Below are 27,095 nucleotides of genomic sequence, written 5' to 3'. Positions count from 1 at the left end.
TTAGGTGCTCCAGCTCCCTGTCGGAGAACTTGCGCTTGCGCTTGCGCGCAGCCTCAGCGCTGGATGGGGCTTCCTTCTCCATGGATGGTGTATTTTAGCAGATGGAACAGTCTGTGTGGCTTCAGTCTGCACAGGCAGTCTGCAGTCAGTGCTCCTGTTTGCTCCTCTGTCGATGCAATGAGGGTGGGGCTGCTGTATTTCCTGGTTGGTGATGTCATCTGCACGCTCCCGGTGCGACGCGGTCATTTGCGATTTCGCTAATACCGAATTCGCTATTTGCTAATTCGGAATTACCGAACTCGCTATTAGCTATTCGGAGTTTGCATGCCCCGCTATTGTATATTCGGTAAAAATAGCGATTTTTAAGGAATCGCTAATAATTACCGAATCTGTTGATGCATGCCCAAAAGCGATTCCTTAATAACGATTCCTTATTTCTCGCTAATAAGGAATCGCTTTTGGTTTGCTTGATGCATGTGCACCATGGTGCCATATCTCAGACTAGTGTTTGGCGAGCCTTTGAATTATGAGTGAGGTTGGCAGGAGAAGATGAGGCATATGAATTAAGAATGGGAGGACAATTGTGCAAAGTTAGTTAATGCTACCTCAAATATATATATTTTTTATTTTTCTGGCTCTCTGTCTTCCCCTGACCCCAAGCCACAGCCTACAGCTTTACCATTACTTCAGCAATACCTTTTTCAAGTGTATCTGTTGCCTGGCTCGAAAGTCAACCTGCTGTTTTAATCTCTACCACCTCTCCTAGAAGGCTGCTTTATTCATTTGCTATCATTGACCTGAAGACCTATAGGGCATGACGCTCAACAGTCTTTGTATTCACAGATCCAGTAAAAGTGGCTTTGTAAATGCAAAGTCCTGATTGGTAACACACATAGGAGCATTGTGATTTAAAGTTGCTATTACTAACTGCAATGCAAGAAGCGTTGTGAATTCTGAGGAAGAGAAAGAGGGTGATTAAGGGGTATTGCCCCCTTGAATTCTGCTTTACATACTTTTGGAGTTATTAAGGCAAAGCCTAAGGCAAGCCCATCTGCGCCCGTCAGCGTCCCGGAAGCGGCTAGCGCCAGGAACCCTGGATCCACGACCTCCCACTGCTCCAACAATGCCACCCTCCTCGCACTCAACCCCGGAAGACTCATGGACTGCCAACTGGCATCTCCAGCCTCGACCCACCGCCAGTTCTCCTGCCACCACTGCCGCCAGATGTTTTCCTCCACCCGACTCCCGGAACCGCAGACACCGCCGCCAACAACAACACGCTAAGGTGCATCCTCCTCAACACGCGCTCCGTACACAAACACGCCACGGAAATCTGGAACCTACTCGACTCCCTCTCGCCCGACATAGCCTTCTTCACGGAGACCTGGACCAATGCCGCCTCTGCCCCCGACATCAACACCGCCATCCCGGACGGATACAAGATCTAGAGGAAGGACCGTCCCAACCACAAGAACACCCTCTGACTCACCACCTCCAGCGAAACCTTCCCCGTCGCCGAACACCTGCACTTCCAGATCCAGACCAGCCCCAACACCACACTCCAAGCAACCCTCATCTACAGACCCCCCGGCCCCCGACACCCTTTGCCACCACCATCTTCAACTTCATCACACCCCACGCCATCGCATCAATGACCTTCATACTCTGCGGAGACCTCAGCTTCCACCTAGACAACCCCAGCGACCTCAACTCCACCACCCTCCATGACAACCTCGCCAACATCGGACCCAACAAAGTCGTCACCACGCCCACACACAAAGCAGCACACACCCTCAATTCAATCTTCGCCACTGGCAACAGCGTCTGCGTCAGTCACACAACGCAAACCTCATGGACCGACCACCACTGCGTTCACTTCACTGTCGACAAACCCAAGGCACCTAAACCTCCCCCCGCCTACCTCGAAAGAACTGGAGCAAGGTCACCAACGAGCAACTGAGCTCCACCCTCGCCCAAGAAATCCCCGCCTGGACACCCAACGCTAATGCCGTAGCCAAAGAACTCCACACCTGGATCTCCAACTGTGCAGACGAACTCGCCCCGCTACGGAACCCCGGCGAACAACGCCCCAGGAAATCCACCTGGTTCACCACAGATCTCCAAGAAGCAAGACGCACCTACAGACGCCTGGAGAAGACCTGGAGGACCACCAAGACAACCGACAACTACTCCACCTACAAGAACGCCATGACAAACTACCACAACCAAATCAGAACAACCAAAAGGAACTTCATGCACAGCAAAATCCTCACCAACGCCACCAACTCCAAGGAACTCTTCACTGTGATCAAGGAATTCACCAACCCACGCAGCGAAGCCACAGACACCACCCCATCCCAAGACCTCTGCGACAAGCTTGGGAGCTACTTCCACCTCAAGATCAGAAAACTCTACGACAACTCCATCGACCGCACGCAAGACGCCACTGCCAGCCCCCCGCCCCCCAGAGACACCGCCCAGCCCACCATCACCGACTGGACTCCAATCACAACCTAGGACACCACCACGACCATGAAAGCATCCACTTGTGAATCCCCACCGACTCCTGCCCCCGCACATCTACCACAGAGCCTCTGACATCATTGCACCTGGAATACAATGGACCATCAACACCACCTTCACAACAGTCCCCTTCCCAGACAGCTAGAAGCGCGCAGAAGTCAGGCCCGTGCTCAAGAAGCCCACAGCTGACCCCACCGACCTCAAGAACAACCGGCCCATCTCGCTCCTCCCCTTCGCAGCCAAAGTAGCAGAGAAAGCTATCAACAGGGAACTGGCACGGTTCATCGAAGAAAACGTCATCCTCGACCCATCCCAATCCGGTTTCCGGAAGAACCACAGCACCGAAACCGCCCTTCTCGCCACCACAGACGACATCTGCAACCTCCTGGACCAAGGCCACTAAGCAGCCCTCATCCTACTCGATCTCTCCGCAGCTTTCGACACCGTCTCTCACTGCACTCTAGTCGCCAGACTACACGAAGCTGGCATACAAGGGACTGCCCTGGACTGGATCCGATTGTTCCTCACTGGAAGAAGCCAAAGGATCAGACTACCACCCTTCCTCTCCGCCCCACGGAGATCACCTGCGGAGTCCCCTAGGGGTCATCACTGAGCCCGACCCTCTTCAACATCTACATGGCCCCCCTCGCAGCCATCGTCTGACAACATGGCCTCAACATCGTATCCTACGCTGACGACACCCAGCTCATCCTCTCCCTCACCAGAGACCCCTCCACTGCAAAACTAAACTTCCAAAAAGTAATGCAAGACGTCACAGTCTGGATGACCAACAGCTGCCTAAAACTAAACGCTGAGAAGACAGAGGTCCTCATCCTCGGAACCACCCCCTCAGCATGGGACGACACCTGGTGGCCAACCGCCCTCGGGAGCCCACCTACCCCCTCAGACCATGTCAAAAACCTCAGCATCATACTCGACTCATCGCTCACCATAACAGACAAGTCAAAGCCGTCACCTCCAGCTGCTTCAACACCCTCCGCATCCGTCAAAAGACCTTCAAATGGATCCCCCCAGAATCAAGGAAGACAGTCACCCATTTGCTCATCACCAGCAGACTGAACTATGAAAACACATTCTACGCCGGCATCAACAAGTCCCTTCTCCGCAAACTTCAGACCATACAGAACACCGCAGCCAGACTCGTCCTCGACATCCACCCTAACGAACACATCAGCCAACACCTGCGGAGGCTCCACTGGCTCCCCGTGGAGAAAAGAATCACCTTCAAGATCCTCACCCACGCCTACAAATGCCTACACAACAACGGACCCAAATACCTCAATGACAGAATAAACTTCCACGTACCCAAAAGAAACATCCGGTCTGCTAACCTCGCACTGGCTGAAACCCCTCGCATCCACAGAGCCAGAGCAGGCGGAAGATCGTTCTCCCACACTGCAGCCAGAACCTGTAACGAGCTACCAGCAAATATCCGACTTGCCCCCAACCTGAACACCTTCAGGAAGACCCACAAGACCTGGCTCTTGGCAGAACGGATCTGCACAACCCCTCCCCCGCAGCGCCTTGAGACCCTCACGGGTGAGTAGCGCGCTTACAATTCCCTGATTGATTGATTGATTGTTTGATTGATTGAATGATCAAGTATGAATGTTTACGAGTGAATACCAACTGCCCGGGTAGGAGATATTCATTTCCAAGGTGTGTGTTATCAATATTTGATGGCTTACATTGGGCCGGCCACTGACATCGGTAGGTGCAGACCATCTTCCATGGACCTCTGCATGCGCTATGTTGCTGTTGCTGATTATCGACTGGTTTATTTTGGATGGTGGTCCATTTTGATATTGAAATTGCATTGTTTTAATTTCCCCAATTCTGAACAGTTATAGGGGGTATAGAAGCTTTTTGCTTTATTGAAAAACATTTTTTGTTTGTGATTGATGAATTCAGACTAAAAGCGAAGGGCCATAACTTTATTAGCTTGTATGAATCCTAGCTGGGGAGTTGGTTGCATGATGTACCAGATGGATACGTTACTCTGTATTAGAACATTGGAATGTTGACCTCTTCTTGAAGACAATGGAGTGCTCCGGGTTTATAATGGCAGGTAGAAGCCTGGAACATCAACATTCCAATGTTTGTTCACAGCTAAGGCCTCACGAAGCCCGAGGGGATTTCAACCTCCTCGGGCTCTGGTAGGCCTTTCTTTTGCAAATTAGAACATTCTGCCCTCTAGAGGAGGAATGTTCGAATAGCCTTAGAGCCCTATATAGCTGGCTCTGCCGGCCATTAAAGGCTCATTCCCTTGTTAAAGGCCCTCATCTTCGGCTCGGGCCTTTAAAGCTGGAGAGGGCCTTTAATGGCAGGTAAAGTCCGCTACATCAAGCTCTAAGGCTATAGAAGATGCCAGTGCTTTTGGGATGGTGTCCCTCGTGAAACCTTGCCATGAATTCCATGGGTTCCTTTTCTTGCGTTTTTTTCTTGATTGTAGAATGAAGAGTAAAACTGTTGATGATTTAAATTTTCCTTGCAGTTTATTGTACACCTCTAGGGCAAAACAAGTGTTGGCCGGCACTACAAAGAGCAATGTTTGTGTTACGGAGAACTATTTCTACAAACAACCAGTATACAAACCTATGAATGGAGAAATAGATTTACTTTCACACTAATGGTGGCTGGTCAAATAATTTTTGTTTGTATGAATTTGTGGGATTTTCACTATGAACTTTGGTAGTCACATTCTGATTAATATGCATTAATGTACGGTGGGATAGGTTGCCATACTCATGTCAAGGGACACAATTTATATTCCTGATTCAACTATTTCCTTGTAGAACCAAAGACCTGGGTTCTTTTCCTCCTTCATTCACAAATTATTGGAGTGTTTGGCAGACATTGGATGTGTCTTGCTGAGCCTTTAAAAAGAAGAACCACAAATTAGCCAATCATCCAGGTAAGGAAACTGTTGACCGTGAACCTGAAGAAAAGCCACCTTGAGTGTCAATACGTTTGTGAAGACTTAGGGCCTGATTGACAAATGTAAATTTAGGCTTTTGTGTGAGTTTACAATTGTTTGCTATTCACAAAGGGATTTACTAGTAGTGAGGCAGATTTACAAGCTCCTTGCACAACTTTACGACACCGTTGCGTCACTTCTGTAACGCAGCGGCGTTGTAAACAATGCGCCACTATGCAATATATTTACCACGTGACACATCTAGGGAGATGCATCACGTTGTAAAGCCCTGCGCTACATTATACCTGCATCAGGTAGAATGTATGCAGGGTGGGCGTTCCGTCGCAAGGAAGCCCCATAAAAATGACGCAGTGAAATCTACAAGATTTCACTGAGTCACTTTTACAACCCCGCTGCGTCAAAACCTTAAGCCTGCTTGTGGCAGGCGTAAGGAGTGATGCAGCATAGCAAATGTAGGTCACCCCTGAGCAGTGCTGGAGTTGTGTCGCCCTTCGCAACACAACTCCAGCACTGCGTCACCTTTACGCCGACAGATGCATCACGCATCTGTCTATCCTTGCGCCACTGTGAGCCACATTGTAAATGTGGCTCATCTATGGTGGTGCAAGGGTTTTTTTACATCACGCAAAATAACTGGCGCATCCCTGCTAATATGCAGGGATGCGCCAGTTATTGTAAATCTGCCCCAGTATCTTTACAAGTGTGGAGGCTTAGCACATAACAACTCCTATCTTTTATGTTTGGAGACTCAGCACTTGTAAAGGTACTACTCGTAAATCCCCATGTGAATAGCAAACAATCGTAAATGTACACAAAAGTGCAACTTTACCTTTGTGAATCAGGTCATAAGTGAGAGAAAGACATACCAAAGGGAATGATAGTGAACTGGTATTTATTCACTCCTAATGCAAAATGCAGGAACCATTGAGAGGAAAGATGTGCTGGAATATGTATGCATATATAAATTCTGAAACTCTCCAATGTTCACTACCACATCTATGCGGAGGACACCCAACTATACGATAAAAGTATCATCAACCCTGCAAAAAACACACAACTGGCTTACCAGAAACCACCTCAGGCTCGACGCGCTCAAAACCGAATTGCTCCTAATTACCCAGACGCGAGGACACGTTAACATTGAAGACTGGATGAAACATTTAACAGCCTTCAAGTGCAAACCACACATCATAGACTCCGCAAAATCTCTAGGAATAACAAAAATCTCAACATGCAGGAACACATCAGTGCAGCTACCAGAGGAGCAAACTTTCACATGAACATTATCAGAAAACTAAAACCCTTCCTTCCCATCGACCACCTCAAATCAGCAGTGCAATTCCTAGTGATACCCAGACTAGACTATAGGAATACAAACTTATGTGGTCTGCTGAGATCCAGTCTGGCTCCCCTAAAAGCCTCGCTCAACGTGGCTACGAGACTGGTCACCAGCTCCAAAAGGAAAAACCACATTACACCTGATCTAAAGGCACTGAACTGGCTCCCTTTTGAGGCAAGATCACAGCTAAAAATCACCTGTATGACACATAAAGCCTTGCACTTCAGCACTCCAAAGTACCTAGCGGATAAAATGGAACGGTGGTGGCAGAGCATCGAGAAGCACAAGCACCTGGCTACTCAGACCACAAAAAATCCGGGGAAAAAAAACATACAACCATACTTTCTCCGGTCTAGCACCTAGAATCTGGAATGCCCTTCCCCAGGAAATTAGAATGAACCCCTCTAGCACTTTCTTAAAAAATGAAGTCAAACTGCTTTTAATGAACAAATTACCACCTAACCCATCCCTTAACTTGCTCTCCAAACAGAACTTACACTTGATCTTCAGGAACATTGACTATCACACTCCTGAGTACCCCTGGACCCACTACGAATGTTTGACATCAAGTTTGCCCTCCCTACTCACTACTCTCATATTGTACCTATTGTATTAAACTTCTATGTGTTGTAACCTCTGTGAAGCGCTCTTCTAGGGTCTAGTCCGCGCTATAGAAAACATTTCAAATAAATAGACTATATATATATACATATGTGTGTCCTGAGGGTTCAGGATGGTCAGGAGGCAGCAAAGATTAACCATATAAATCATTGTGGAAGTCCCCAATGCCAGGTAACGTTTATCCTCCATCAGGCATAGAACAGAACAGACTTCCTGTGGAGGCATTAGGATCACAAACAGGATAGAGTAAATTGCTGTCCTTGGGGGGGGGATAACCCCAGGGACCACCTTCAGAGTCCATTCATGCTGTTATATAATCCATGTATCTGCAGTCTTGAATACGTAAAGGCTGTAAGAGCTTTTTGCTTTCTGCTGATATAGAAAAGAGAAAATAGGGAAAAGAAAATATTACTTACCTGCTGGCCGCCGCCGCCTCTGTGGTTTTCTGTGCGTCTGCTCCTGTTGACTTCCAGCAGCCAATGCACAGGTTCCAAGACACCCCATGGCCATTCCAGATGCTGCTTCCATGCTGGTAATGCTTTTAACAGCATGAGAGCACCGCCGGGATTGGTCTGAGCAGGCTGGTTTGGTACTCAGACAGCAACTGGCAGGCTGTGTCTCTTCTCCACCTGGCAGTACAACACAGCCCTGGTTGGAGAAAGGCTAAGTGTGCATGTCGGTTTGGCCGTGCTGACACAGCCGGCCAAACCCACAAGCACTTCCCTGTTGCTGACTGTCCCTCAGGATGGCTCCACCCCCAACACCTTGCTCTGTGACAGCGAAGAAAAATTAATTTATAATAAACTTGGTTTATTATCATTTTATTTTTCCTGTGTGCACTGATGAAAGAGCAGTGGGACAACGCTGCTTCTCCTTAACAGAGGAGCCGCAGCTGCCCCCACTCTTCAATGCTACTCCTCTCTGCAGGTTGCCCTAGACTCGCCTGTGCTCGTCTGGCTGTAAATTCTCTCTTAATACTGCTTAGCTGACGTTTGTTACACATTCCTCTCTTGCCTGGTATGCAAACATTGACGTGTCACACATGTGCACTAGCCAGTTTGACACCCACACAGTGCTTCAAATCTACAGGTGTATTTGTAAAGAGCACGTTCACCCCAGCAACGGGGCATCTTGGCGCTGAGATAACAGATGTATATTGTTACCCAACTCAATGGTACTCATTTTATCGACCTCAAATGGATGAAAGGCTGAGTTGACCCGCTGGGATTAGAACCTGTGACCATGAGGTCGAACACAGGCCCCTGCAGTGGATGCATTAGTCCACTGAGCCACCAGACCCGGCGTTGTGTTTTTGCCCATGACTTAAGTGCACAGGGAATCAAAAGGCTCCACGGCAGTTGACTGTGCTAGGTGCATAGGGTCCAAACAGAACACCGGACTCCCATGAATTACCTAATTCACAGAGACGCATACTTCGATTAGAAACATAAAAAACACAGAGATCGTCTTCAGATACAAAGGCTACTTATATGTTTTCTTCTCCAGACCTCCACAATGGTGTTTATACTTTTGGTCCATATACTCGACAACCATAGTGGAATCCAAATCTCCAGCTAAGTTGGTCTTGCTTCTACTTCCCTTCTATTATTAGCTAATTTCATGCAAATTAAATATTTGTCTGCAGTTGTCACCATGGATGTCGTTTAGGGTCAGCCCATTGTCAGAAGTTGTGACTCTCGGCTTGTAACTTGCAAATCCTAACACCTTCTTAGCAACCCCTAAAGATAGTTAATATTTGACATTACCACTATTTAAATCTCTTTAGTAAATCTTTCTGTGATTTATCAATTTATTTTCTGTTTGAGTTCTACACTAGGCAACAGTAACTTCAATTATTGTGCCCTCAAAGTCATGTAGCCTCACTACCTGGGATTCAGTTGCAAAGGTCATATGATGTCACTTCCTGTGATGCCATTGATGGCAATGGGTATGTGATGCCACTTCCGCTACCTCTGGTATTTTGGTGAAACAGGGTCTATGGTAGTTAGGAAGAAAGTATGTAAAACATTTGTGATGAGTTAAGAATGAAATGAAAGAAAGAACCACCGTTACCTGCTTTAACCTCACTACATTCTAATTAAAAATGAGAAGGTCCCAATGACCTTCCGCAAGGAGTACCTGGCAGGTGCCACCACTTTCGAAATTGTTCATTTTATCTCTGCAGACTCCAGAGACAACGTTGCAAGAACTCAAGAATGAAAATGAAAGAATCAAAAGTAAAGAGGTTCTCAGGTATGAATGTACTGCTGATCAGGACTCAATGTATATCAGGCAGTCTTATATGTAAGTTTTACCCACAGCTAATCATTTTTATTTTTCAAAAATAAGCAGATTCATTAAAGTACAGTTTGTGTATATTTTAGAAATGTTTCTTTCAAATGTGCATCGCCATGCATGAAAAGGAGACATTGTCCAGAAGTAGTCTGACATCAGGAGCAGTGAAAAAAGAAAAAAGCCTCATGAGAATGCAGAAAAAAATGAATAGAGCTTCGAAACCATTTTAGCACAGTTAAAATAAAATGAAATAAAATAACAATGCACTCTATCTTCACGGCCATAGGCAATTCATCCACAATGATGCTAGTACAGGTTGGATGGGCATTCGCAGGAGAGTGCTACTCGCATGTGACTCCATCACAAAGTGGACATGAATCCAAATGTGCAATTACAATTTTTGGATACTGGAAAATTATGTGTGTATTTAAGAATAAAAATATAACATTAAAAAGACACACTTTCCCAGGAGTTCTGAAAACTAAAAGTGGGCTACTTCTTAAGTGCATGTGCACATTGTGCACCAGCAAAATGCCATCACTCACACTGAGTGGACTCAGTGGCTGAAGTGGCCTGACCAAATTGCAATACACTGTGGTGGCAGGAGACAACGAGAATGATGCCTAAATAGGCCAATAGATGAATAGGGCTGACTGAGAGCCCCTTTCATGTACGAAAGTCGCCAGTAGGTAGGTATAGTTAGGGTGTAGTGTCCAAAGAAACAGCGTTTTTTCATCTGCCAATAACTTTGGCGTCATTTGACGAATCTGCGCAAAATTTCTAAAACTAGATTAACATTCACTTAAGGTGCTGTCTTCAAAATGTTGAGGGTGATCTTACAAGAGGGGCCGAGGAAAAGGGGGGGGGGGGTCCAAAAATGCTTTTTCTCCATGTTAATTTCCGTTGGAAATTTTCAACACGGCGACAGCCCGAACTGTTGAACAGAATTACACCAAATTTGGCAGAAAGTTAGCTCTTAGTCCAGAAAGCAGTCTTTTTATTAAATAGTGTAGATCTAAAAAAAATCCAGTTGTATATATAGGCATGTGGTGGATCCGCGACCCCTCCCTCTCTCGTGCTGGTATCTGATTGGCTGCCAACACTTCAAACCAGGAAGTGTTGGCAGCCATCTTGTGACTCAGTTGAACGAGTCACAAGAAAAAAGGTAAAATAAAGAAAAGGGGACAGGGTTGAAACACCCTGACCCCCTAGGCCTCGGGTGGGACCCTCCAGTGTTGGCTACTGGGAAGAGCATGCTGTATGAACAACCATAATAAATGACTTGTGGACTCCAAGATTTGGAGCATCAAATGTACGTGTAAAGTTCAAAATACTTAAGAACTCATTAATTGATAAACATAGTATTGTGAAAACTACTAAATATAACTTGTAAACAGTGTGTGCCAATTGGATTTATATGATTGTATACCTCCATGTGCATTGCTCTCTACTACCATGGCAGGGGTGTCCCTACAGAAAAGATTGAACAGGTGGATTTTTGTGAATTGCATGTTGAAGTACATAAAGTAGCAATATGATGAAGAAGGTGCTAAGCTCACAATTTATAGGTTCATTTATTTATTTGCACTCTGGCTCATTCCATTTCCACACTTTAAAATATTATGTTTCTATATACTTGTCCTTGTTCTTATGGACTTAGTTTCATCATCTTCTCATTAGACCTGTGTCACAATTCAGTAATAAAATTTGGAGTTTACTTTTCCTTGTTTTTTATATTAGGTGTCTCCTCACAAATCTCCATGGGTATTGTCACTCTCAATTTATGCTGTTGTTCCCACCTTCTCAGCAGCTTTGCTAATAATCACTGCTTTGTCTCATTCTCACTATTTTGTTTTACCATATCTAGGTGTCTGACACACCTACCAAGCAAATGGTCCACTTGTTTCAGTCCTTTATCTTACTCCATTACATGTGCCCCTCTTTTCTCTGAATCTCTCTTCTAGGTTTTTGATTAGTCTATTTTATTGGCCACTAGTTCCGGTCTGTAAATGAAATACACATGTATTCTGTAAGCACTAAACTGTCTCATTAGTAGTTCTTTGTGATCTAATCACCAGAAATATTGTTAACTCATGTATCTCTTTCCCTCATGTTTGCAGTTCAAGGGAATACGAGATACATTGCCAAATGTGAATTGCTACTCAGTACTTAGTTTGTCAAATAAGAATAAGTGCCCGTGTCTGCTGCCAGTGCTCCTGAATGCTGGGGTTGGTGAATCAAAAATGTGCCAGCTTCTGATGCTGTTTTCTACCACCCTACATTTCCTATTTCTTTATCTTTCTCTTGCAGCTTCCTTTTTACTCTTTTTTGATCCCTGTTAGAAATGAGGGTCTTTAGTTGGCAGTTTGCACCCTGTCCATTAGGGACCCTTATTCTAGTCAGCGTAAGGGGATTACACAGCTAAAATAATCACTGCTCACCCCCTTAGTAGCTTGGCACCAGCAGCCAAGCTTATCTCAGAGGCAATGTGTAAAGCGTTTGTATATACACACACAGTAACACAATGAAAACACTACATAAGGACGCCACACCAGTTTAGAAAAGTAACCAATGTTTACCTGAATGAAACAAGACCAAATCCACAAACATACAAGATATACCAATCAAGATATCACTTTTAAAATGTTCAAAATAGTACAGTTGATAGGAAACTATGGATGTGTCACTTTTATCACAAAGTACAAGGAAAGCTTAAAATCAAAGATAAAACAGGAGCAGGGGAGGTGAGATGCCAGAAAAGCAAAGCAATGCATCTGTTCCTTAATCCCAGGGGAGGTGATGCATCAGTTTCTTACTGCAGTTCAGGGGCCCAGAGTTCTAAAGCCAACAAAAACAGGGTAGAAAAATAGGAGGAAGAAGGCAAAAGTTTGGGGATAACCCTGCAAAAAGGCCTGGTTCAACAATCTCTTCGCCCTATTTTCCTATATTTCTCTTACTCGTTTCTCCCTTTCTACCTTTCTGCCTTTCTCTCTTGCTCTGTGTCATGGCCTGATGATGAAAATGAAGTTCCAGTGAACACTGGAACGGCTATGGAGATTCCCGCCTCTCCGTAGCACAGGTGGTCAGTGCTCCTCCCACCACCAGCGAAGACGGTAGTGAACGCTGAATGCCGTAATGGTGGCAGCCTGAAACGCAGAGTTTAAGGAACTGCAGAGAGCCGCCGATAGTGCCGAGAGCAGACGCCAAAACTCGCTGATGGAAAAAAAAGAAAAGCGAGTATTAATGTAAGATTAGACTGAGTTTTTTCGGCACAACCGAGGGATAATCAGGGATAGCTTGTGTTGTGGAGAATTCTGCGGTCAGCTCAAGAGAGATTGAACCGGGGATCTGAGCCCAGACTGCTGTTTATTGAGCACCGCTGAGCACCAAGGAGTGAACATAGGAGGCAGAAGGTGAAAAGCAGCAGCAGTAACCTCAAGGGGATAACCTTTCATTCGACATTGGCAAGAAGAGCATAGTGAGTGCTGCCCGGCTCTGGAATATTTTAGCATAAGGCTCAGCGCTGAAGGCTTAAGGCAAATTAGCAACCCGCCCAAGCTGCATAAACTGCTCAAGCTGCTCAAAAACTGCAAACAGTAAAATAGAAGGCGCCAAAGGCACAGAGGCTCCTTTGAGAAGCTGACAGGAGTTAATTGCAGTAATTGAAGAACAGTAAGAGGAGCTGGTGTCTGATGCAGTAAGACTATAAGAACTGTCACAAGCTCTTAGTGTGGAATAAATTGTGGAGAGTCTACTGTGGGGGAAAGAAAAAAAAAGCCCCAAAAAAAGAACAATAACGTTAGCAAGTTCTCAGTATTGGATAATTTGAGGCCAGCTGTTTTTTTTTTCTCTCTTCTTTTGCTAACTTGCTGTCGTAAAGAGCCAAGTCCTGGGTGTCCTGGCAGAGAGTCCCGGGCTTAAGAAACTTAAAGCAAAATGGGAAGACATTTGAAAGCAAACACTGTAGCCAAAGTTGATGCAGCGACGGGGCTTAAAGCAAAAGAACGCTTATTGCAGACAAAGGAGACACTAACCTCAGCTAAGGCCCCAAGCGCAGTAAATCTTTCACGATTAAACTCAAGTTCCGAGAGCTTTGCTGAGGATTTATTTAAACCACAGTCCGAGTTACAACAAAAAGGGGGGACCCCACTCATGTAATGAATGGATCTAATGATGGTGAGAGGGGATGGACCAGAGAATCTATGGCAACGATGAAAAAGGCAGAGCTGAAGAACTATAAAGATTTCCTGTTTGTGAAAAAGAATACTCTGCCAATATCTGCTCAAGGTTTGCCACACCTAAGTACTACTCTCCCAGTAACACCAGAGGAACAATTCATTCTCTTGAGATGTTATACATATCTCCACCTTCTCAAGCTCCAACCTTAGGTCTGGAGTTTTCGGTACCTGCTCATTCAGAAGAGAGAAGCTTGTCACAGGGCCAGCCAAATTTAGCGGTCTCATCGGATCAGCATTTGCTCCCTGATCCCTCGTCTGCTGTGGAAAACATCTTAAAGCAACAGTTAGAGGGCCAGCCACAGTCCCAGGGAAAATCCCATGCAACAATAGAGAAGGGCTCGGAATTACTAGGTCAAAAATCAATTTAGAAAATAAGAGCCCACAAGAGAATTGTGAACTCCCATTTACTGGAGCCAACTCGCAACAGATTGAAATAAAAACTTTACTTAATCTCATATTGGATAAGATCCGGGATATGAAAATGACCCAGGAGCATGAGACAGCCACACTTCATCTTCGGTTGGAAAAAATGTAAGAATCAATTGCAGGTATTCCCGCAAGACTCCAAGAAGCGGAGTCAAGGATAGCTTACATTGATGATCAGATGAGCTCCACGAACCAGAAAATCAACTTTGCAACGGCAGACAAGATTATCCTTGAAAACAAGCTCGAAGAATTGGAAAACCATTCACGCCACTCTAATCTTCGGATTGTTGGAGTGCCCGAGGGGAGTGAGGGGACCAATACCCTCCTATGGGAAGAAACATTCATTAAGCAAAAAGCGCTCCCGGACTTCACTTGAGATCTGACATTAACCAGAGCACATCGGATTCCTTCTCACCCTATCCCTAATTCTAAGTACCCTTGTACAATTTTGACCAACTTTGCTGACTATAGAATAAAAGAGAACATTCTGACTAAAGCGATTCAGCAGAGACAGTTTTCTATTGAGGAGGGCACTAATTGCCGGATTTTTCCAGCTATGTCTGCAGGGACGGCATACAGACGTAAAGAGTTTGTGAAGCTTTTGCATTTATTTAAAGCACGGGGGCTCAAGCATCCATCGCACAGCAATCTAAGCTAAGAGTGTTGGTTAGAGGAACATTTTGTATGCTTTCACGCTTAGAGGAAGCCCAGGAGCTATTGAAAGAGATTACTACTGCAAAATTAAGCTCTCGGAATTACTAAATGTTTGATTTATGATGTTAACTGGGTCTTCGCTGCTGTGTGTAGGGGGGTAGATCAGCTAGGGTGCAGAAACAGGGCACCCCTTTGTTATAAGGGAGGGAGAGATGTGGTTTGAGGGGCCTGAGGGATGACCACATGTCTGGGGTGGGTTCCAGGGGTCAGAAGTTGTGGTGTTTTGGGTGAGGTTTCTGGGGGAGTGGGTTTAGCAAAAGTAAAAGTTGAACAGGAAAGATTTAAACTATTTTTTTTAATTACTCTAAATTGTGTAGGGCAGGTCAGATGGGATCAAAAAGACAGAATACGGCAGGTCAAACAAAATGAAATCAATAAATGCAGAACATAAAAGTAGTGACATGTATGTCAATGGATTACTTAACCCGCGAAAAAGCGCTGCTCTTTTAAATTGGGTCACCTCCCTCTCTCCGGAGTTCGTTTTTTTACAAGAAACACATCTTAGAACTAATATCCCGAAGATAGCACTTCCCAAGAGGTATTTACAGGCATATTTTTCTTCTGCTAATTTGGCTGTCCGAGGGGTAGGGATTTTATTAGCGAACACCCTTACCTGGCGGGTTAAGGAGGTGCAACGAAATGGTAAAGGTAGATGGCTGTGGGTGAAAGTTAAGTTGCAGGAAGCAGTTCTGAACCTGGTGAATTATTATATATCAATCAATAGTACGAATGGAAGGCATATTAATTTTGGGGGTTGATTTTAATTTCACTCAGAATCTGGCACTTGATACATCAAACAAGGCAAAGCGCCAATTAAAGCCAAAAAACGCAAAATTAATAAACAGCCTTACAAAAGATTTCTCATGAACAGACCCTTAGAGACTAGGACATTCCACTCTCCTTCAATTTACCTGCTACTCAGCAAGGTTTAGATCAGCTTCACGATTGGATTATTTTTTAATCAACAAATTGGTTGCCAACGGCCCAGCAGAAATAGTGGCCAATTCTTTTTCAGATCATTCCTTAGTTGCATTTACATTAAGATTAATTAGCACTTTAAAAAGACGTCCAGATGGCAATTTGATACATCTTCATTACAAGATTTGACTTGGTTAACAGAAACCAGAGAATTTATCAAAGAGTTTTTCCGGCTTAATTTAAACACAGGCCCCCTGTTTATGGTCTGGGAGGCGTTTAAAGCTACCTTTAGAGGCCAGGCTGTATCATACAAGGCAAGAATAAATAACTCACGGAAACAGAAGATTTTGGTATTCCAGACTGCCGTAGAGAAGGCCAGATTGGGGTAGCCTTAACAGACTCACCAGAGCCAATTATAAAAGCACAGCACCAAGAGTTAGCTAGGGCTAAGGACAAATTGAAGGATTTCTGTTTAATCGAGGAGATTACATGTAGTAAGGCCTACCAACAAAAGCTCTATAAGGAAAGTCAGCAGATTGGTAGATTTCTCGCGTGTTCTACGAAATCTCAAAAAGCTGCCCAATTAATTAGTCAAATCAAAAATCCTTCAACAGGCATGCTAGAAGATGATAAATTAGCTATCGTTTAGGTGTTCCTTACACATTTTAATCAAATCTATGCAGAAACCCAGAGAATAGATGAAGCAGATTTAATTAGTTACTTTGAAATTTTGGAGCTGCATTTGCTATAGCAGCAGCTTTCGGAGGCATTGAATGCCCAAATAGGGATTTCAGAAGCTCAATCGGTATTAAAAAGTATGCCTAATACTAAGGCCAGTGGAGCTGACGGGATCCCTGTAGAAGTATACAAGGCATTTCAAGATGAGTTACTTCCTTTTTTAGTAAAGCTGCTCAATGAAATAAAAGAAGATATTCATATTCCCAATAGTTTTAAGGAATCTGTGCTAATTGTCTTTCTTAAAAAAGATAAAGATCCATGTGATCCCAGTTCTTATCATCCTATTAGTCTGTTAAATACAGATTATAAATTGCTCATGAAAATTTGGGCAAAAAGGATAGCTCCTTGTGCACAACAAGTGGTTCACAACGATCAAAATGACGTTTGATGGCATCCAATACATATTTTTTAACGCAGGCCATCGATTACTTTTCTATTAATAAGACTAATGTGGTGATTATGATGATGGATGCCGAGAAGGCTTTTGATTTGGTAGACTGGAGTGCTTTATTTTTTATTTTACAAAAGTTTGGGTTCCCGCTACACTTTTTACAGATGTTAAAAAAAAGTTTATAATTGTGCAGGAGCCAAAATTATTAATAATGGGTCAGAAGCCGGTAAGGTTATAATTAAACGTGGCACTCGCCAGGGATGCCCGTTATCCCCTCTCCTCTTTTCTTTGTTCATTGAACCCCTAGCTGCGAAGATCCGAAAAAACTCAATGATCTTGCCGCCCATTGAGGGGATAGCAAAAATTAAGCTTTATGCAGATGATATTATTTTATATCTCAAAGCGGGGGCTGATAATGTACAGAATGCTTTGGATGAAAAGGTGGGCTGTTACAAAGTTAATTAAGTGAAAACCGAACTTTTAACATTCAATGTGACTCCTTCGGATATTCCAGCCTCTATCCAGCTAAAACCACCACATCCAGTTAGATATTTGGGGATACACGTCACAAGTGATTTGGGCAACTATTTTTTTTAAATTATACTAATATGCTTATAAAAGTAAAAAAACTATTGGATAAACGGTCTTTGCTTCAATTGTCCTTAGAGGGAGGATCTGGTTAAAATGTAATTGCTCCCACTGTTTCTGTTCCTTTTTGTTAATCTTCCCTTGAAAATTCCGAATCATTATTTTAAGGAGCTGGATCAAATAATTAGGAAGTTTGTGTGGAATAATAAACATCCTAGGCTTAAGAAAACTACATTACGAATGGATGTAACATCAGGAGGACTGGCACTCCCTACATTTTTCAACTTATTATCAGGCTGCTTTAATCAATTTACTCTCCCAATTGGGCGAGAAAAATTCAGTTTTTGATGTTTTTTTATTGATTCATATGTTGAAGGATAGTAATATAGAACTCACTGTGTTTTTACGACTAGCGAAACTCCCTAAGAAAACAAGATATAAGGTGATACTCCTACTGGCTGAGAGAACCCAGTTATTTTTTAAGTCACAAGATATCCCTACATTCCATGCATATACCGCTATTCAGGATTGGGTAGTAGGAGGTATTATATTGCCTAGAGGGCTTGATCGGGTATGGCAAGGGCCGGGCTATTCCCAGCTCTGGAATTTTTACAATTATGAGACATTGATTACCTGGGAAACGGTTTGTTTGCAGGCTACTACGTCGACTACTGCTCTCTTTCTGAGTTTTTTTACAAATAGTGAATTTTCTTAAAACTAATTATTCAATGCTGAGGGAGACGTTTGTCAAATCATCAAGCAGATGGCAAATAAAATTGTTGGGGTTGGTATTGGTTACTTCATCAAAATGCCAATTCTGAAGACATTTTGACGAAAGAGCTCCTAAAAATTTACTCAGAAACGGGCTGTATGTTTAATACCAAAGAATGGAAACAGCTTAGTGAATTAGCGAATAAAGCACTCAGAGGCGCTAATTATAAAAGGATGAATTTTTTTATCCAGATGGTTATTATATTATACACCTCAGAGATTGTCTAAAATGTTACGAACAAGCCCGTATCAATGTTTCAGATGTAATAAAGAGGGGGACGGTGGATGGCGGCATATATTTTACGAATGTAATAATTTACTGCAATACTGGAAGGGGGTTTTTGCCGACATTTCTCGGATTCTATCACTGGTAATTGAGCCATCAGCCATGCTAGTGCTATTTGGTTCTTCCGGAGAAGTGAAACGCTTTACAAAATATCAACAGTATTTTATTTTAATTGCAATCGCAGTTGCCAGGTCACTTATTCTTCAAAATTGGAGAACTAATATACAACCTAGCAATGAGCACTGGTTTAATAAAATGTCCAGGACCAGTAGATTAGAGGAAGCCTATGCCAAACGTATTGGAGCGACTGTAAGATTTAGGGGTATTTGGTGTAATTTCTCTTCTAATGAGGCCGCTGATTAAATCTGATCATAAGACTTGGGTCCATATGGCCCTTTTTAGCACAAGGCACTTTAAAAATGTATTTCGTTGATGTATTTGTTAAAATTGGTTGTCGGTTTTCTCTTGCACATTGCACTGTATACTTTATAAATTTTTTAAATGGTTAGAAATACATCAGCAGCTAGATACATATATGCACTTAATATAAGAATGTTATCTACTGTGATTTCCTATTTTAGATCAGAGAGTATGAAATGGATAAAAAACATTATTAGGGGTTTTTTATTTGTTATTAGCCATCTTATAACTGTGGACTATTACGAAATATGTTCTATATTCATTAGATAAGATTCATCATGTATCTATTATGGACTGGATTTTATAATTGTAGTTAACTATGATCTGTCAATTGCTTGTTTTTGCTGCAAGCGATTTATTACCTACGCTGTTTTAGATGTTACTGAGATTGTTTTATATTTCCTATTCTAATAAAAAATAAAAAAAAGATTAGAAGAAGTTCCAGTCTCCAGAAGTGAGTGTTGGTGCCCACCACCTGCAGCAACCTGCTGCTCTTATTCTAATGGTTAAATGTTTCTAGCATTCCTACATAACAAGTTCAACTTCAGCTAAAGGTTTAATGATCAGGGTATCTTCATAGTACACCGAGGGACCGGAGGTTGGATGAAACACATAAATGGGGTAAGATCAGAGCCTCAGAGTGCTATGCACGCATGGAAGGGCCGGACCGGGAACACAAACCAGCCCTGGCAATTCAGTTGGACTTGCCCGGGTGGGGGACGGAGGGGGTCTAGTGAGAAGTACTGCTGCTGCTTTTGTTACAGGAGGGCTATATAAAACTGGCCCCCTAGCAAAAACGGCCCCCACCACTTAAAAAACTGCCCTCACCCTTCTAGCCCACCGGGGAAGCACCTGGTGCCCGCTACGGCCTGTCTAGCCCTGACGCATTGTGACCTCACCTCTTGATTTTTTTTAAAGCTGTCAGTTTTCATTCTTCTTCACATATTGGCTAACTTATCAGAAGCTGGTAATCAGAGGCAAATAATACTACAGTTACTGCTATATGTGTTTTCATATTTTCATAGAAATGGCAGTTACCTTCTTGGCATACTATATTGTAATGATATTAGCATAAAGACAGGAACTTATAATTCCAGGTAAACCTGATATCTGACAACTCTAAGTGTGTTGTTTTTCTCTTCATTTGTAAGTAGTTTTGAAACACACTATTCAAAAGAGCAAACATCCAATGTTCCAAACAAAGACATGTCTGCAAATAGTTCTGGAAACAGTAAGTTACTTTTATTTACACATCTTTATTAGTTATCATTTTATATTCATAACATGATTCCTTGGTGATTGAGTGTAAGCTGAAGATTAACAACCACACAAATACACTTTAGGCAACTCCACGTCATTATCCCCTGCCATTGGAGACTTCAGCTCAGTGATCACGTGGTATGAAAGTATTCAAGTTGACTCAGACTCAGATTCTGCTGTGGACATAAAGGATCAGATGAATAATAACAAGGTAAGTTATCAAGTCCTTAAACCAAGAAATAGAAGTGTAAACAACATGTACTGTAGTGTTTCTAAAGGTTAGATAACATGGATACTAAGTTTATGTTTTACACAAGAAGTACATTGACTGTGATACTATACTTCTTGCATACTAAATGACTTCAAAGCGTAATTTATATTTTGTCTGATTGTTGACAATACAAGGACCTGCTATAATTAAACAACACAACAATTGAACCAAGTCAATTAAAAATGAGGTTAGAATTTCTAAGGATTTTCTCTGCAGTCTTTACAGACAGGATTCGTTATTTGAAAGCGCTAATGTTGACAGTACTTTACTTTAAGAAAGTACAGTCAGAAATAGCACAGAGAGAGTAGGTTTTGGGTTAGCAACTTGCAGTGATTGCCTTTCCTAGGTTTTTCATGTCTACCAAACTCTCTAATGGGTTGTCTGTCAAATATATGTCATTTAGTAGAAGGTTACATTTTATTTCATTCTGTGTCATTCGTGATGCCATTTGGTTTTCGCTGTGGGATTTGAAGAAAGTTGTTATTTTTCTCTACAGCAGATGCAACACAGACAACTAAAAGCTTGTTGTGGGTTTTCACTTTATATATGGTGGCAGCTCTTTGACCTCGGAGTGCTATTGCGTAGGTTGCTTTCCATAAGGAACAGAATGCCTTTCATTAGGAAGAGGCTTTGCATTGTGAGCTCCTAGCAAACATTATAAGAGGGTTTACATTGCAAATTTCTGACACATACAATAGAAGTGGTATTACTTTGTAACTTGTGCCAAATGGATCAGAAATGAGTTTTACATTGTAGACTCTCTGACAAATACGATAGGGAGGGGTTTTACCAAATGAATCATGTGACAAATGCAATAGGAATGGGTTTACATTTTGAGCTCTGACACATACAAGAAAATGTGGTTTTACACTGTCATTTTGAGCTCCTTGACAAACAGCAAATGAAATGGTCTTTACATTGTTTAACACAAAGGGTCTTTCGTACACAGGTCTCTGCAAGAATTGCTACATTACCTAATACAACTAAGGGCTTCATTAAGATGTCAGGCGGAAAGCCTCCGACCGACAGTCGGATTCTCCCAGACCGTGTCTGAACCCATCCGCCCAACTCGGCGGAATCCTGTCCGCCCGACCGATTACGATGTTCCCAGTCAGAAGGTAAACCATTTGGACTTACCGAATCGGTTCCGACATGCTCCCAGAGAATCTGTGTCGGTCGGAGTCGAATCGTACAGCTCTACAGAGAACGTTTCTGTCCGACCAATTAACAATGTCGGATTTCAACAGTCTTTCCGACTCGGTCTGTCCAACATGAAAAGGCTGTCGGAAACTGACCTTGAGAACCCCTGACATGCCCCCTTTCATCCTGAGGCATCCGGTTGGGGGCCGTGGGGACCCCCCCTTTAAAACCATGCACTGTGTGGCAGGCACCATGGGGTGTCCGAGTCAGGGTGCAAGGTTTTCTACAGACACCCATTTTACCCATACGAGCCTGTGTTGTCGGTCGAAACACGGGCTCCCAGAGGAGTCAATGGGAGTCCGACCAAATGGTGTTTGAAATCATCGTCATCGGGAATGCGGAACCGCCAATCGCGAGTCAGTAGGAACTGACTCCGAGAAGGAGTCGGGCAGAAAGTTCCCTCCTGACATAATGAGGCTTTAAGTGTTTGGCCTGTTAAAGTTCAGAAATGTCTTGGTTCAATAACATTTGGTGACCAAAGACCTTTGGAAATTGAATGCAAATAAAACACTGCTGTTGGTCTTAGGGAATTAGCCTTCATTCAGGTCCTCCATTTGGTGGCCACAGGCTATTGGCCTACCCTTGGCCCTGGCAGCTGAGATAAGAAATCTGGGCGTTACTATCTATTTTGCACTTACCATCATCACCCATGCCAACTGGATTGCAGCTACATAGGCCACACTTTCAAAGAGTTTAAGGAAAACTCTTCTGTGTCTCCCGGTTGAAAGGATAGGTATTTCGCTCTAGGAAACCACACATCCTGTTTGGTTTACAAGAATTAAGTCCTGTCTAACTTACCTAAATAACATATCCATTATCTTCAGAATGTGCAAAACCCAGCTTTGTATCAGTTACTTAATTTACCTCAGCATACTTCTGTTAAATCTCAATAAGGCTTACTCCAAATAGCAATAAACAGTTCTTGTTTAAGACACAGTGCACAAGGCACTTATTTGCACTGGTCCGTAGTATTACAACTGTCAACTTTAGCACTACGCACTCTCTTGCACTCTTTGTTCTTCTCTTGTACTCTTGATTGTGCCCATATTTAGTCACACCAGAGTAGGGTCCAGATACTTTTTTAGATGCCACTCCTACTCACTGCAAAAATATAACTGAGTACCTGAGACAAACAAACAACCATCTGGTGTTTCATAAAAGCTGAAGACCTATCTGTTCTCTCCTTCCTGGTAGGGTTTTTCTCCCTAGAGCCCAGATGCTTTTGGACAACTAATGCACTTTATGAAAACATTACTCTTTCATTCATTCTCCGTTTCCAGTACAAGCCAACTGACTATGTTTTGAACGGCTCTCCTGGGCTACCCTGAAGATCTAAACATGTGTATTTGGTAAACGGTTGAGGTTGTACAGTAAGGCAACCAACGTACACCAAAGGAAACAAATTGCCTATGTGAGTGCAGGGTGAGTGGTGTGCCTGCTGCAGGGACATAGCTAGGCGTACTGCCACTCGAGGGAGCCCCTAAGTTTGCCGCCCGGGTGCATGTAAGAGCGGTGGGGGTGCGGCCGATGTACAACTTGTTCTGGGGGGAGGGGCAGCCAACGGACAACTTGTTCTCGGGGGTAGGGGAATGGTGATAGTTGACATACACAACTCCTGCCGCCCCCAAAAAACAGTGCCACCCGGGGTGGACCACCCCGCCCCCCAGCTACGCCACTGGCCTGCTGGATAAAGGCAGGATGCAGCACATTAGAGCCAGACCAATTGACATTTCCAATGCTTGTTTTAGGGTGCTGTCTGCTATAGTGAAGTCACATTACATGAAGGCCATATATCCTATTAGTGACGTAATTCAAGTGATTTCTAAATGTGTACATATCAGAGCAGTCTTGCTTGAATTCTAATTGTTTGGTGTGACACACGCACACACATACCTATAGACTTCTGCAGGAGGCCCATTATCCCAGTAGGCTATCTTGCCATTGGCTGAGTTCGCCCCCTGCATATCTCTGCTTTTAATTGAACTTGTGTCTGAATCAGCGGATCCCTAAAATGCTTAATGTATTGCAGCCTGCAACAGGTAGGCTATGATTTTAGCTTTTCACGACGTGTTAATATGACTCAAAATACCTCTTTTACACAAAGCAAGACCTTTGCAAAAACTTGTTTACAACCTAGCAGTAGCTGCGTTTCAAGAAGTGTGGACCGAAACATTTTACAAGTTGTGTTCATGAATGTCCCATCTGCAGTATGCAATTTGTAAAAAAAAAAAAAAAAATGATTCCATATATTGCATACAGAAGTTGATATTATCAACTGCTGAACATTCCCAACGGAAACCAGTATAATCCATCATGATCAACACCTGTGTCTTTCTGGCTGACAGACTCTTGGTACACCCGGAGCTAACATATCATTAGACTGCAGATAAAGAAGTCGAAAAAAGAATGGACAAGGCAGCAAACCTTCTCATCTATGCATTCATTATCTGGAACAACATCTCCATATCCATCCACAGACCCAACCCTGCCAATATTTAATAAATGAGCTAAAGGCGCACCCCTTTGAAGATCACTACATCACAACAAAGGAACAGTCCATTTTCACTCTCAGAACCCAGCTTTCCCTCCAATCGCTGCTGTGTTGTTGCATTTACCCTGTACCACAGGCAGACAGCCACCTTTCCACTAGATTTGCATTCCAGAAATACCACAGACCTATATACCCTCATCTCAACTTTTCTGTAGTCTAAATACAAGATTCTGGGCCTCAAAAAGTGCAGCTATTGTGACAGCTTCCTTTTTCAATTTCCCTTCTAGAACTTCCAGTCCATTAAAATCATTCCTCACAGTTAATGGTATGATCAAATGTCTGGCAAGTTGGGAAATTAATTACTGCAGCAGTCTCCTGGTTGCCCTGCATCAATATGCATTTACAGGCTTAGAGGTCATTCATTTTTGCAAGATAAGCTTTCATTAATTTCCTCAAACTTAACAGCTCCCTCCTAACAACAGCAGCTGGTTATGGGAATGCTATGAAAAAGATTCTACACTTACTGATGACTCTCAATGTCAACACTGTCCATGGGGTTTCCCCTACATAACTCACCAACAACCTCTCCGTAAACCCCTGATAGAACCTAGTGATCCACAGACCACAACCACCATGCATTACTTCCATATTCCAGATGTTGTCCCTTCTCCTACATAGGAGCTCACTCCCAGATGACTGTTGACCAATCCCCTCCCTTCCTGAATTCAAGACTGCACTAAAAAACCACAATCTCTGACCTAAACTTCGCACCAGCAAATGATCCATTTTCTATGTTCTGCTCATCCATAACTCTACAGACAACACACCCAGGGTCCAATTCACAAAGAGCCTACTCAGTTGTGGCAGAGGACACGCAGTCATGGCAGAGTCTCCGCACTCATGGCGGAATCTAGGCACTGCAGTTCTCATTGTCGAAATTCAGGCACAAGTGCAGAGACTCCACCACATCTGCGGAAACCTGGCCATGACTGAGGAGGCTGATTGTAAACTGGGCCCATTTGTGCTTTAGCCAGCCTCCAAGAGGATGTAACTCACTGAAAGAAAGATTTATATATATCTAATATGCTTTGTTTTGTGTTACTTGATCCTTGTTGGACTGTCACTCACCACTCTCTGTTTCCACCGCCTCCAAAGAGGTTTACCCAAATCTTAGAATCTTCTGGTAGACATGCTGTTATTTTTGATAATCACTCAATCAGCTTCATCACTCCTCACCATTTTAACATCCTCAGACCTGAAGCCACCTCACCCTAGCAGTTGCAACATTGATGATTTAGGTTGTATAGCTAGGACTGACCATTTACTTTTTAAATCTTTGTTATTTATTGAAGCGAGAAGACGGCAAAGACTGCATCCTTGACCAAATCTAATGAAAAACAGACACAAATCCTAGCTGAATGTTGCTGATACAAGAGAGAAACAGCCATTACAATGCGGGCATAACCACGAGTGGCGGTTACCACAAAGCCATTACCACGCATATGCCTTTAGCACGCATGCCTTTAGCACACATGCTTTACCATGAGTATGCATTACCATGCATGACTTTACAGCGAATTTTGTTGGAAAAGCATGAATGATAAAGATTTATGCGTGGTAATGGCTTTGTAGCTTAAGTGTTTTTTGGGGGTTGTGAAAAGACAGTAATTGAAGTAACTAAATTAATTTTTGGGGTTAATGTTCGAGGTGGTGGCTTAAGTGTTGTGGGGGAGTGTTGAAATTGTCACTGCCTATACTGATGGTTCGGGGCCCCAGGCAACAGCTTCCTCTGGCTGTACCTGCTACCCAGCCCTTGTCGCGGCGCACGGAGAAGAAAGGCTATAAAGCGGGACTGCCTTAAGAAAGCGTACCGGAGGCAGTGCTGGGAGTGGCACATGACATACTGCGGAAACACCTGCATGTACAGAGGATCTGGGTTATTCAATCAACATAAGCTTTAGCATCAATGCATTCAAAGCACCACAAATGCCGTTCCACTTGACGTGGACTTGCGATGGAAGTCCACTGATGCATTGCTTGTTCCATAATGGTGAGGTTCTTTTTGATCATTCCACCAGCTTTCGATGTTCAGCTTGTGCCTTGATTTTCAAAGATGGACAATTAATTTCTTAGCCGCAACAGATAGCCAAAAAAAAATCAAGCTGTGTTTTTCCCTAATTAGAAGCTGTTTTTTTATCGAGGTGGCCTGTTATAAGCCTCAGTCATACAATGACTAACTCTCAAAATTCTCCCAGGTCCATACCATAAGCCATAGGAAAACTGGCTCTTTATAACGCCCCCAGCATATATTATCTATTCATAGGTTCCAACTCTTCCTAAGCAGTTGTATGTCACAGTATTAAATACAAAAATATCTTCTGACATAAATATCATGGTCTGAATAAAATATATATATATATATATATATATTGCCTATTTGAATAGCGGTTTCTATTATTAACTCAAAAGGAGCAATATGTTTGTAAATGACATTGAGGACATAATATTTGTGTCAGATAATATTCTGATTGAGATTTTCTGGTATGACGCCCCATAAGCAGTGGGATGCAGCTGTTGCACATTTGTATCCAGAACATTTTTTTTAAAAAATTCTCAAATTTCTTTGATTATGAATCATGCCCAAAG

At 43.2% G+C, this 27,095-nt stretch overlaps 1 protein-coding gene across 3 annotated transcripts in view; it reads left to right on the top strand.

Moving 5' to 3' along the window:
- LOC146796323 (uncharacterized) overlaps positions 1 to 27,095 on the top strand; it is a 354,882-nt gene that overhangs the window by 213,411 nt on the left and 114,376 nt on the right. For 2 of the 3 annotated variants that reach the window (XM_085628847.1, XM_085628846.1), the window contains exons 6-8: positions 9,628 to 9,695; positions 20,382 to 20,458; positions 20,571 to 20,698. In XM_085628847.1, the coding sequence (XP_085484973.1) occupies positions 9,628 to 9,695; positions 20,382 to 20,458; positions 20,571 to 20,698 (273 nt within the window). Of the gene's footprint in view, positions 1 to 9,627; positions 9,696 to 20,378; positions 20,459 to 20,570; positions 20,699 to 27,095 lie in introns of all 3 variants that reach the window. The other variant, XM_085628845.1, reaches the window with a different exon arrangement.

This window comes from Triturus cristatus, chromosome 10, assembly GCF_964204655.1.
Source record: "Triturus cristatus chromosome 10, aTriCri1.1, whole genome shotgun sequence".
NCBI lineage: Eukaryota > Metazoa > Chordata > Amphibia > Caudata > Salamandridae > Triturus > Triturus cristatus.
Note: the sequence above shows the minus strand (reverse complement) of the source record. Positions and strands in the feature narration are given on the sequence as shown.